This window comes from Vollenhovia emeryi, unplaced genomic scaffold (assembly GCF_000949405.1).
Source record: "Vollenhovia emeryi isolate VEMERY1.0 unplaced genomic scaffold, V.emery_V1.0 DF939766.1, whole genome shotgun sequence".
NCBI lineage: Eukaryota > Metazoa > Arthropoda > Insecta > Hymenoptera > Formicidae > Vollenhovia > Vollenhovia emeryi.
In genome coordinates, this window is record NW_011966600.1 from 8,129 (window position 1) to 20,769 (window position 12,641).

The window sequence follows — 12,641 nt, forward strand, 5'->3', positions numbered from 1 at the left end:
TCTGGCAACATGCACAAGGCCAGATATTGCACACGCTGCTAGCGTGCTCAGCCAATTCAATACACATTACACAGACGAACACTGGCAAGCTGCAAAGAGGGTGTTACGATATTTGAAAGGCACGAGTAAGATGGGCCTCACATATAGAAAGTCAGAAACAGTCTCTACCTATGTTGATGCGGATTGGGCCGGAGACGAAGGTGACCGAAGATCCTATACAGGTTATGTCTTCATGCTTGGAGGTGCAGCAATCAACTGGGAGTCCAAGAAGCAACCGACCGTGGCCTTATCGACGACCGAGGCCGAATATATGGCTTTGGCGGAGGCGGCGAAGGAAGTGGTACAGAAGAAACATTTTCTTTGAACTATTTGGTGAACAAATGACTGTCAAAATATATAGTGATAACCAAAGTGCTATGAAACTCGTGATGAATCCGGTTTTTCAAGGTAGAACAAAGCACATAGGTGTTAAACATCATTTTGTTCGAGAAGTGCATGAACGAAAGATTATAGACTTAGAACATAAGTCAACTGACGATATGTGGGCTGATGTCTTAACCAAGGGTCTTTGCAAACCAAAGCATATGATTTGCATAAGTGGGATGGGTTTGCACTAATTCCTTTTTTTCTTGTTTATAACGAGTAACTCGATTAAGGGAGAGTGTTGAGAATAGATCCATATTCATATTGGTAATCTTGTTACTCTGCCCTTAGTTCTTTTTGTTTTTCTTAAGTTGGTACTATTGTCCTACATGACTAGCCTTTTTTTTCAACCACGCTCTACACGCTGTATGTAAGATGTACTACGAGCGCTACCGCTGTACCGTTTATTTTATAATACACGCATATATATATATTGAGAACGTTGCAAGGCAAGATTAATTTGCGGTTCCCTCACTCTTGAATACGAAGGTAAGCATTCTTCACTGGCCCATCAGTGCTGCGTCGACAAGCACCTCGCGTCACTGATCGGCTTGTTTTGGGAGCAGGAGGAATCCCCTAGGACAGCGATCCCACTCACCGAGGATGAGCAGCGAGCCGAGACACTCTTCGTGCAGACACATTCCAGGACTGAGGACGGGAGGTACGTCGTGCGGCTTCCAGTGTCTACAACACTTCCAGACCTAAGCCACACTCGACGCACAGCGCTGCGTACGCAGCTTGGTATGGAAAGGCGATTTCTAAAGAACGCAGCACTGTACGAGAGGTACGCAGAGTTCATGGAGGAGTACGAAGCACTTGGCCACATGACTCCGGCAGCGCCACTCAGCGATGTTAAGGCATGCTACTTACCTCACCACGGGGTATTCAAACAAACCGACTCAACGAAAAAGATCCGGGTGGTCTTCAACGGGTCATCAAAACTGCCTTCAGGAGAATCCCTGAACGAGTTCCTGCTTCCTGGCCCAAATTTGTTGCCTGCTCTACCGGACGTACTGACGAGGTGGAGACGACATCAGGTCGTGCTGGTCACGGACATAGCCAAAATGTACCGGCAAATTATGGTGCATCCTGACGACCGCAACCTCCAGCGAATCCTGTGGAGGAAAACCCACAACCAGGCACTACAAGAGTACCAACTCAATACAATCACGTACGGGTTGGCATGTGCGCCGTACCTTGCCATCCGGACGCTGCAGCAGCTTGCTGCCGATGAGGAGAGACGGTACCCGCTAGGAGCAGCCGTGCTCCGATCCAGCTGCTACGTGGACGACATCTTGACGGGAGCCGACAGCATCGAGGAGGCTCGCGAGATCCAGGAAGAATTGATCTTTCTGTGCGCAGCGGGTGGCTTTCCACTGAGCAAGTGGGCTGCCAACTCCGAAGCGCTATTGGACGGCATCCCAGTGAGTCACAAGCACCGACAGTGCCCTCCAGCTTGGGGGCAGGACCTGGAGCACTCCACCCTCGGACTGCAGTGGCATCCCCGAGAAGACGCCTTCTCCTTCAGGATGTCGCCTGCAACGACACAACAAATCACTAAGAGAACGGTCTTGTCACAGACAGCTCGACTGTTCGACCCTCTCGGGTGGCTGGCCCCGGTGGTCATCAAGGCAAAAATTCTGATCCAGCAGCTGTGGTTGCAGCGGCTCGACTGGGACGACCAGCTAGCATGCAAGGACGAACGAGAGTGGCTCACTTTCCAAGGAGAACTCCAGACCCTGGGTGACATCCGCGTGCCCCGTTGGCTGAACACCAGCCACACCGACGAAGTCGAGCTGCATGGCTTCGCCGACGCATCAGAGCGGGCATACGCAGCCGCAGTTTATGCCGTGGTGCAGCCTGGCAGGGCGGGCGGCGGACAATTCCTCCTGACGGCCCGAACAAAGGTCGCGCCCATCAGCCAGGTATCACTCCCACGGCTTGAACTTTGCGCTGCAGCTCTCCTGGTCAAGCTGGCGGCGCACACCCATAAAACGGCGGGCCTAGCCATCTCCAGCACCCACTTGTGGTCAGATTCGACAGTGGCCCTCGCCTGGATCCACGGACACTCATCGAAATGGAAGACCTTCGTCGCAAACAGGGTCGCCACCATCCAACGGACGCTCCCCGAGGCTATCTGGCGCCACGTTCCCAGCAAGGACAACCCCGCCGATTGCGCATCGCGAGGACAGGCTCCCACGGCGCTGCTCGCGCACACACTATGGTGGAGGGGCCCGGCCTGGCTGACCGATCGTACTTCCTGGCCAACCCGGACAGAATTCACCGCCTGCGAGGAGGACCTCCCGGATCGACGCACCCTAGTGCATCTCGCCACCGAGGAAGCCGAGGATGACCACATCATGCTTCAGCGAATCTCGTCACTTCATAGGCTGCTCAGAGTGACAGCCTGGTGCCGACGATGGCTCTGTAAAATTAGACAGACAACGTTCGTTTCCGCCAGCGGTGTCTTGACACTGGAAGAACTGGAGGAGGCACGCCTCACCTGGATACGGACGACTCAGGAAGCCCACTTCAAGAGGGAACGGAAGGCTATGGAGAGGGAGAAGCCACTACTCAGATGCAGCCCTCTCACCAAGCTGGCTCCCTTCATCGACGACAAGGGGCTCCTGCGCGTGGGAGGGCGACTCAAACATTCGCTGCTGAGCCCGGACGAGCGACACCCAGTCATCTTGCCAGCAGCCGCACGCTTCACTACCATGCTCATTGATGCGTGTCACAGGGAGACGATGCACGGCGGGATCCAGCTCACGCTGGGAACAATCCGACGGCGATATTGGATCCCAGGCGGTCGAGCAGCCGTCAGGCGACACATCCACCGATGTGTGAGATGCGTGCGATGGCGGGCGGCAACACCGAAAACATTGATGGGCGACCTTTCTGGTCCAAGAGTCACCGCATCGCGGCCATTCACGCACACGGGCGGGGATTACGCTGGACCCGTGCAGCTCCGGACAAGCAAGGGACGTGGTCATCGATCGTGCAAGGCTTTCCTTGCCATTTTTGTGTGTTTCAGTACCAAAGCTGTGCATCTTGAGGTGGTCTCAGACTACAGTGCCGACGCCTTCCTCGCCGCCTTCCGGCGCTTTGTATCTCGCCGTGGCCTCTGCCGGGTTGTCTACAGTGACCAAGGAACCACGTTCGTCGGGGCCGACACTCAGCTCAAGGCCCTCTTCCGAGATGCAGCGAAGAGCAACGATTACATCGCCAATACCCTGGCCAACCATGGAGTCCAGTGGTGCTTCAACCCGCCGGCAGCTCCTCATTTTGGCGGTCTGTGGGAAGCGGCCGTCAAGTCAGTGAAGCATCACCTACGAAGGGTGATAGGCGACTCTACACTCACCTTCGAGGAAATGAGTACAGTGCTGGCACAAATAGAGGCGTGCCTGAATTCACGACCACTACAGGCGCTATCGGACGATCCCGAGGACGTGAACGCACTCACCCCGGGATACTTCTTGATTGGCGCCCCACTCAATGCTGTGCCGGAGCCATCCTTGGTGGAACACGCCCCGAGCCGGCTATCCAGATGGCAATTGCTCCAGCAAATGCGGGACCACTTTTGGCACAGGTGGTCTCACGAGTATCTACACACAATAGCAACGCGAGCCAAATGGTGGAGATCGGACATTGCACCAGGTATAGGGGACTTATGCATTATCAAAGGAGAAAACTCACCCCCAGGGAAATGGCCGTTGGCACGCATCACGGAGATCCATCCTGGAGGCGACGGGGAAGTCCGTGTGGTAACCGCACGAACAACCACCACTTCCCTCAAGCGACCGGTAACCAAAATCGTCCTGCTGCCGTCAAGCGTCACAGCGCAAGAGGGATGACTTCCGAGGCAACCCCTTCACTCGACGGATCGTGCTGCAACAAACTCTACCAAGCGTATCATACATAAGCTCTCTCACCTTCGTCTCATTCAGTTCTGTAATCTCAAGCAAACAAAGCTAACCTCACTTTACGCTCTCACCTCGCACAGAGGAGATTGATTCCAGGCTCGATTCAGGCTGTGTGATTCCCCCAACTTCTCTGTATCTGTCACTCGGGTGTCATCTCGTACTTAACTCACGACCACACACTGCATCTCGTGCACACTGCCACCACTGCCGCGTCCTACTGCACTTTGTATCGTTGCATGACGTACCGATCACTACATTGATTACACCACCAATGAGCAATGAGGCGAGAGCGTAAACCGCAGCGCCGAACGCCACCAATTTCGCTAGTAGCCACTAGCGAGGCGGGCGGCATGTTCAAAGTCTTGAATAATCATATCACCTCATTTGTGATTTCGCTGCAAAATCATAACGGCATCGATATTCATGCGATGTTTATTATTGGCATGGGAATTGACTGAGCGAGATAACGGTCCGGCACTGTTTTGGGTCGTCACCTCCGAGACAACGGCGGATCGCCGGGATCGCTTCGCAGTCGCACTCTTCCATGCCACTAATAGAAACAAAAACAAGGGGAGTCACAGCGATGTGACTCGGGTACAACACAGGAGCTTCGAGAACCGTCTCCAGAAAGGCGGTATAAAACCAGCGCGAGCGCGTGCCTGGCTCAGATCGCTTTCCGTTATCGCAAGTTTCGGAAGTCATCGCGCTTTGTACTTCGCCGTACGTTAAGATACTCGCTTAAGCCGCATCGCGAATATCCGTTGTGAGAGAAAGGGAAAAGCTGTAAATAGTGTATATAGATGTGTTAAAAATATTCTGCATTAAAAAATCACATCGTGTTAGTGAGACCAAACGTGTCGTGTCTAAACCTCCTCCCTCGAGCACTGAACACAAATAATATCAATTGAATCAGTTTTTGACGTGGATGCTTTAGGAAATAAATCAGAATTAGGACGTTTTAATTGGCTATTTTCAGAACTTAGATCAATGCAGTGCTTTGTTCTCAAATGTATTTTTAAACCTTTGTAAGAACCTTTAGTGATTTTTAGCATATTAGAGCACAATGAGCATTTCGCGCAGTTGTCTTTGTTCATTCTTTTAAAATAATGCCATACATTTTTCTCATTGTCCTCACCACTATTCTCCTCATTTTGACTTGGTTTTAAAAGTGACATGTTTTAGAATTTTGAGACTAGTATAGTATCTGCAATGCAATACAAATAGGTAAATTGTTCGAGATTCATTTTTGAATCTCGGTCTGTTCGTCACCGGCGTGATGGCAGCATCAGCCGGGTCGGATCGTGCAGCGTCGCAGGAGCGCTGCGCGCGCATGCCCGATCGCGTCTCGAGGCGAGAGCGCTCCGTCACGTCCGTTACCGGCGCTTTTGGCTCATGGCAACCGTACATCGTACACGCGTCGTGAAGTGCAGAAGATCTTTCTAGTGCTCTTGTGGACTTTCTCATCCGAGAACTGACTCAGTGTGAACATTCAGTGAACGCTTAGCAGTGCGACTCATCCAGGACATTCGATACAGCATCAACGGCAGCTCAAGCTCTCCACGCATCGCACGCCGGCGTAGCGTGGCCACGGCTCACGGGCATCCGCATTCACGAGGCCGGCTCTCGATAAATACTATCGCCCCGTGCAAGTGATTAAGAGACTTCGCATCCCCGTACTGTAATTGACTGCTCGAACTGTAAGCCTTTTACTTATTAAACTGACACGGTATTTTACTCAAACGGCCTGAGTTACAATCACGTGATATTTCACCCTCTCACGCGTGCATCCGTTCCCCGAGCCTCTCACCGCAAAGTCCTCTCAGCCCTGCTTCCACCCGCAGAGGTCCAGCGAGCTCTCCCAAAGGAGAATCGCCAACATTTTTTGGTCCTTCGAGCCGGATTGCGGCGAGGCTCTCGGACGGATTGGCTCAACCACGCAGTGATCACGTGATCTCACGGCCCTTTCGCGTGATCAGTGGCGCGCACATACACGGTTCTACGCATTGTTCACGTGATTTCACGATTCTCTCGCGTGACTCTCATCGCTAATTCTCTCTCTCTCCTCGGCGGCGAGACTTCTCACCCTCTCACGCTCTCTCGCTATGGCGGATGAGACAAAGACTGGCAAGGCGGACCGCCCGAAAACCCCGGCGTTGGAGGTGCCGCCGGGAGACCGCACGTCGGGAAGAACGGTGTCTCCTGCCCGGCTTCCGACGGACCTCGCATTAAAGGTGCAGACCCAGATGGGCTGGATCGCCACGCTCAGGGAGCTCACCGAATCCCTGCCTGATGTCCCAGCCGAGACATCACTCGAGGAGGTCTCCCAGATCCAGCAGCTGGTCGAGGAGACGCACAAGGCATTTATCAAGGAGCACGCCTACTTCGAGATGTCATGGCCTGCGGCACTCACTCAGCATGAGTATTTTGCCGAGAATGCTCACCAGGCCGAGTCGCGATGCTATCTACAGGCGCGACGAGTCATCGGCGTACTTCGCCATGCTTTGGCACCCGCTCAGCCCGCTCAACCGACGACCAGCTCGTCGGCCGGCGAGGCCAGACAGACACTCTCACGTTTGCCGGACATCTCACTCCCCAAATTCACGGGGGAGTATGCCGCATGGCCTGCCTTCAGAGATCTCTTCACCAGCCTGATCATGCAGAACGAGCAGCTCACGAACGTCGAGAGACTCCACTACCTCCGTTCGTCGGTGGAAGGCGCGCCAGCTCAGCTGATCGCAGGATTCATCATGGCAGGAGGCTCGCTCACGCCGTCCTGGGAGCTGCTCAAGGATCGGTACGAGAACAAACGCCTGCTCATCCATGCCTGCCTGGACAAATTATTCGCCAGCTCAACCCCGGTGCCAAGGAAGGCGGCGTCCTTGGATCGACTGGTCTCGGGAGTCAGAGAGGCGCTCAAGGGACTGGAGGCCCTCGAGGTGATGGACAAGCTCGGAGATTGCGCGGTGGTGTATCACGTCACGCGACTCCTGGATCGCGTGACACGAGAGCAGTGGGAGAACGCAGTTGGCGCCACGCAAGACTATCCCACGTTCGAGAAGCTAGAGGAGTTTTTAACGACCAAGAGACGGGCTCTCGAGCGGATAGAAACGACGACGGCTCATCCGGGACCTAGCTTAGCACCCTCACCACCAAAGACGGCTCACCAGACAACCCAGCAGAGCGACTCATCGTACCCGTGCGACTGTTGCAATGCACAGCACTTTATTGTGATGTGCACTAAATTTCGGGAGCTGTCGCCATCAGCCCGGCACAAGGTGGCAATTGACAAGCGCTTGTGCTTCAATTGCCTGGGGAGGTACAGTATGCGCGCATGCAAGTCGCAACGAGGTTGCAAGACCTGCTCAGGGCGGCACCATACAATGCTGCACGGCACAAACCCACTAGCAGCACCAGCCCAGAAGACCGGTGGGTCATCGGCCACGCCCGAACATTGAAAAGCCGGTGCAGTCGTCAAGACCAGCTCAAACGTCCGCTCATCCAACTCAACGCTACTTGCCACAGCCTTGGCATTGGTCAACTCATCTACAACGCATCACTCAGCGCGTCTGCTCATTGACACAGGATCCGAGCTCACCTTCGTCACGGAGAATCTCATCCGGCAGCTCAACATCCCTCGTCACTACTCAGGTATTGTCATCCAGGGAATTGCAGGCAAGGAGTGTACTCGGACTCGAGGAGTCGTGTCACTCACACTACGCTCGAAGCATTCCAGCGCAACTGCCACAGTTCGAGCTCATGTTCTCCGGACAGTTACATCAATCTTGCCATCATTCGAGGCGGAACCAGAAGAATGGCCGCATCTCAGGAACTTGGCATTAGCCGATCCTGATTTTCTCATCCCGCGGCCAGTTGACATCCTCATCGGCGCAGACGCTTACGGGCAAATCATCAAGCCCAACATCATTCGGCATTCTCCACTTATGCCGATAGCGCAGCTCTCCATCTTCGGATGGCTCGTTCTTGGACCAGTCAACAGAGAAGCAACACGCACATCAACGCACCAGGCTTCTACTCAAGTCAACGAGGATGCCCTCAACGAATTATTGACAAAATTTTGGGTTCAAGAGGAGGTGCCTACTCACGATGTCAATCGACTCACCCCTGACGAGCAGAGGTGCGAAGAGCACTTCAAGGCTACACACTCTCGTGACTCATCAGGAAGGTACGTCGTCAGGATTCCACTCAAATCACCAGCAGATCTTCTGGGTGATTCTTACCACGTCGCCCATCAGTGCCTCAAGGGGCTACGCAGACGATTCTCAAGGGATGTGAACTATCAACGGCTCTATCAACAATTCATGATGGATTACGAGACGCTCAACCACATGACGAAGGCATCATCCATCTCCAGTCGTCGCTCACACTTCTACCTGCCACATCACGGTGTTCTCAAGCCTGACAGTACTACAACGAAGCTGCGGGTCGTGTTTAATGGCTCCAGCGCATCCTCGTCGGGCTACTCGGTCAACGACCTCATGTATACGGGAGCGAAATTGCATCTGAACATCTCCGATGTTCTCCTCTGGATACGAAGACATCGTCACAGTTTCGCTACGGACATCACCAAGATGTACAGGCAGATCAACATTCACAAGGATGACTGGGAGTTACAGCGGATACTCTGGATGGATGATCAACTCAATGAAGTGCCATATCATCTGACAACCGTCACCTACGGGACAAAGGCCGCGCCGTTCTTGGCCGTACGGACGCTATTACAACTAGCAGAGGACGAAGGACATAACTATCCACTGGCTGTGCCATCCATCACTCATGGCAGGTATGTCGATGACATATTTGGTGGTGCAGATACAATACAACAATTGCAGGAGGTCGCACATCAACTAAAGGGCCTCTGCATGGCGGGCGGCTTCCCACTGGCAAAATGGCATGCTACTCATCTCGACATACTCAGGACTGTCTCCGACAGCGAGGACTAAGGCTTACCAATCACATTCGACGATTGCGCTACCAAGATACTCGGACTCAAATGGCTCCCTCAAGAAGATACCTTTGCATTTTCAACACGAAGCTCACGCTCGGAAGGCAGACTCACAAAACGCCTCGTCTTATCTGAAGTGGCTCAGATATTCGATCCACTTGGCTTTGCATCACCTGTCGTGATCAAGGCCAAAATTCTCTTGCAGGAGCTGTGGCTGCACAAGCTCCAATGGGATGATCCACTGCCATCCCAGCTCTCAGCCCGGTGGCTCTCCATCAGAGAAGAACTCACAAGTCTGGCCAGACTCTCAATACCTCGGTGGCTCAAAACATGGAGCGACTCGCAAGTGGAACTTCATGGATTCTCTGATGCTTCTCAATTGGCAATGGCTGCAGTCATATACATATCCGTTCACGACTCAAACGGCGCCACGTTCTCACTTGTGTGCTCCAAGACTAAGGTAGCACCCCTCAAGCGGCTCTCAATCCCGCGACTTGAACTCACAGCTGCTCTACTGCTCTCTCGACTCATGCAATACGTCGAAGCCACTTTGAACATGGACGTAACGGCAACCCATATGTGGACGGACTCTCTAGTGACACTTTCGTGGATCAGATCTCATGCATCACGCTGGAAGGATTTTGTCAGGAACAGGGTGGCTCAAATTCAAGAACTCACTCCAGCTGCTCACTGGAGATACATACCTGGAACTTCCAACCCGGCGGATTGCGCATCACGAGGCCTCACGGCCACTCAACTTCAAAACCACGCACTCTGGTGGACGGGACCACCATGGATACTCAACTCAGACTTATGGCCGTCACAACCAGCACTCTCTGAAGAATTGAGTGCAACAGAAGCTCGCCCAGGCGTGTCGCTATTGACGGCTACGCCAAGGACTGAATATCAATGGGAACTCATCTACAGGTACTCAAGCCTCACTAAACTATTGAGGATTACAGCTCTCTGTTTCAGATTCATCTCACGGTTGAGGAAAGTCCACGACTCATTGCCTGCCAGACACATCTCTCCAGAGACCTTGGAGAAGGCGCGGCTCTTCTGGATTCAGGCAACTCAAGCAGCGTATTTCTCGCACGAGCTCAAGGCATTACAGGCAGACTCCCCATTGGCGAAGGCGCACGCATTCAACAGATTGACTGCGTACATCGACGCTCAAGGAGTCATTCGCGTCGGCGGACGACTCGCTCACGCAGCTCTCTCACTCGACGCGATACATCCTGTCATATTGCCTCGTCACTCTCCGCTGTCGTCACTGATCATCGCTCACGCTCATCAACGGACGCTACATGGAGGCACGCAGCTTACGCTGTCGCACATCCGATAACAATACTGGATTCTCGGCGGGAGGGCTCCTGTCAAGTCTCACATTCTGTGGTGTGTCACGTGTGCTCGGCAGAGGGGGATCCGTGCTCATCAATTGATGGGCCAACTACCTCTCTCTCGGGTTACGCAGGCACGACCGTTCACTCACACAGGTGTGGACTACGCAGGGCCGCTCACCGTCAAAACATGGAAGGGAAGAGGTGCCAAAACAACTAAAGGCTGGATTTGCGTCTTTGTCTGCTTCTCAACCTCAGCAGTACACCTCGAGGCGGTCAGTGATTACTCAACGGAGGGATTCATTGCCGCCTATCGACGCTTTTCATCCAGACGCGGCATTGCTCACACCCTACACTCTGACTGCGGCACCAATTTCATCAGCGCGGATGCAGCTCTCAAAAGGCTGTTTATCCAGAGCACGCAAGAACATCAGCGAGTTTCTCACCTGCTCTCGCAAGATAACACCAGATGGGAATTCAATCCCCCAGCGACACCTCACATGGGAGGAAAATGGGAGGCTGTCGTAAAATCCATCAAGTATCATCTTCGGCGCACCATTGGAGAAAGCTTGCTCACCTTTGAGGAGCTTTCCACATTGCTCACTCAAATTGAGGCGATCCTCAACTCTCGAACCATTGAGTGACGACGCAGACGACATCTCAGCACTCACGCCAGGTCACTTCCTAGTAGGAAGTCCGCTCACCGCCGTACCAGAGCCCTCACTCACCGACCTGGCAATCTCAAGACTCTCTCGATGGCAGCTCATCCAGCAGAAGGCTCAACATTTCTGGACACACTGGGCAGCGCATTATCTACAACGACACCAAGCTATCTCTAAGTGGCATCACAGGAACAACGAGATCAAGGTCGGATCATTGGTGCTCATCACCGACGAGCGGCTACCGCCATGCAAATGGCCGTTGGCCCGGGTCACGGCATTGCACCCTGGAAAGGATGGCCTCGTGCGGGTGGTGACTCTGAAGACAACCACTACCACGCTCGTCCGACCAGTGGTCAAGCTCTCCGTCCTGCCAATCTCCTCATACGATCAGGAATCATCAACTACGTTGCTGATGGCGGGCGGAATGTTCGAGATTCATTTTTGAATCTCGGTCTGTTCGTCACCGGCGTGATGGCAGCATCTGCCGGGTCGGATCGTGCAGCGTCGCAGGAGCGCTGCGCGCGCATACCCGATCGCGTCTCGAGGCGAGAGCGCTCCGTCACGTCCGTTACCGGCGCTTTTGGCTCATGGCAACCGTACATCGTACACGCGTCGTGAAGTGCAGAAGATCTTTCTAGTGCTCTTGTGGACTTTCTCATCCGAGAACTGACTCAGTGTGAACATTCAGTGAACGCTTAGCAGTGCGACTCATCCAGGACATTCGATACAGCATCAACGGCAGCTCAAGCTCTCCACGCATCGCACGCCGGCGTAGCGTGGCCACGGCTCACGGGCATCCGCATTCACGAGGCCGGCTCTCGATAAATACTATCGCCCCGTGCAAGTGATTAAGAGACTTCGCATCCCCGTACTGTAATTGACTGCTCGAACTGTAAGCCTTTTACTTATTAAACTGACACGGTATTTTACTCAAACGGCCTGAGTTACAATCACGTGATATTTCACCCTCTCACGCGTGCATCCGTTCCCCGAGCCTCTCACCGCAAAGTCCTCTCAGCCCTGCTTCCACCCGCAGAGGTCCAGCGAGCTCTCCCAAAGGAGAATCGCCAACATAAATACTTACTCATAAATGCAACATAAACATAATTCACCTATCAATTGAACAATAATAACATCCATCTACTTACATTTATTTAATGAAGCAGCGACAAAAACACAACACACATTTGTTAGCTCGAGCGAGTCAAATGACAATTGATAGCCGGCAAACGCGGCTCGTGTCGCATGGCGCGGCCGGGTGGAGCAGGCGCGGACTGGTAGCGGGGAGCGGGTGGGTCGAGCGGCGTCGAGCGCGACTGATGCCAGCCGA

General features: G+C 53.5%; 4 protein-coding genes across 4 annotated transcripts in view; all 4 read left to right on the plus strand.

The window, feature by feature from the left end:
• The window catches only part of LOC105556804, a 9,038-nt gene extending 8,089 nt beyond the window's left edge, over positions 1-949 (plus strand). Inside the window, exon 2 of the mRNA XM_012003914.1 lies at positions 913-949. The gene's annotated coding sequence lies outside the window, so the exon portion shown is untranslated. The remainder of the gene's footprint in view (positions 1-912) is intronic.
• LOC105556805 lies at positions 131-12,632 on the plus strand. Its single transcript, XM_012003915.1, has 3 exons — positions 131-340; positions 873-5,574; positions 12,388-12,632. The coding sequence occupies exons 1-2, from the start codon at positions 131-133 to the stop codon at positions 4,275-4,277; spliced, it is 3,615 nt and encodes a 1,204-aa protein (XP_011859305.1). The 3' UTR covers positions 4,278-5,574; positions 12,388-12,632.
• Positions 6,449-10,654, plus strand: LOC105556806. The gene is made up of 3 exons (XM_012003916.1): positions 6,449-7,772; positions 7,869-9,286; positions 9,344-10,654. The coding sequence occupies exons 1-3, from the start codon at positions 6,449-6,451 to the stop codon at positions 10,652-10,654; spliced, it is 4,053 nt and encodes a 1,350-aa protein (XP_011859306.1).
• On the plus strand, positions 10,751-11,756 carry LOC105556807. The gene is made up of 2 exons (XM_012003918.1): positions 10,751-11,187; positions 11,264-11,756. Exons 1-2 carry the CDS (start codon positions 10,751-10,753, stop codon positions 11,754-11,756), a joined length of 930 nt encoding a protein of 309 aa, XP_011859308.1.
• Positions 12,633-12,641: the final 9 nt, after the last annotated feature.

Excerpts from the sequence above, each read along its gene's own strand:
- LOC105556805 (XM_012003915.1), top strand. The coding sequence starts at position 131 with ATGGGCCTCACATATAGAAAGTCAGAAACAGTCTCTACCTATGTTGAT. Across the intron at positions 341-872 it reads CGGAGGCGGCGAAGGAAGTG|GCAAGATTAATTTGCGGTTC; the intron begins GTACAGAAGAAA and ends GAACGTTGCAAG.
- LOC105556806 (XM_012003916.1), top strand. The coding sequence starts at position 6,449 with ATGGCGGATGAGACAAAGACTGGCAAGGCGGACCGCCCGAAAACCCCG. Across the intron at positions 7,773-7,868 it reads AGCACCAGCCCAGAAGACCG|CCTTGGCATTGGTCAACTCA; the intron begins GTGGGTCATCGG and ends TACTTGCCACAG. Across the intron at positions 9,287-9,343 it reads ATCTCGACATACTCAGGACT|ATACTCGGACTCAAATGGCT; the intron begins GTCTCCGACAGC and ends TGCGCTACCAAG.
- LOC105556807 (XM_012003918.1), top strand. The coding sequence starts at position 10,751 with ATGGGCCAACTACCTCTCTCTCGGGTTACGCAGGCACGACCGTTCACT. Across the intron at positions 11,188-11,263 it reads GCTGTCGTAAAATCCATCAA|GCGATCCTCAACTCTCGAAC; the intron begins GTATCATCTTCG and ends ACTCAAATTGAG.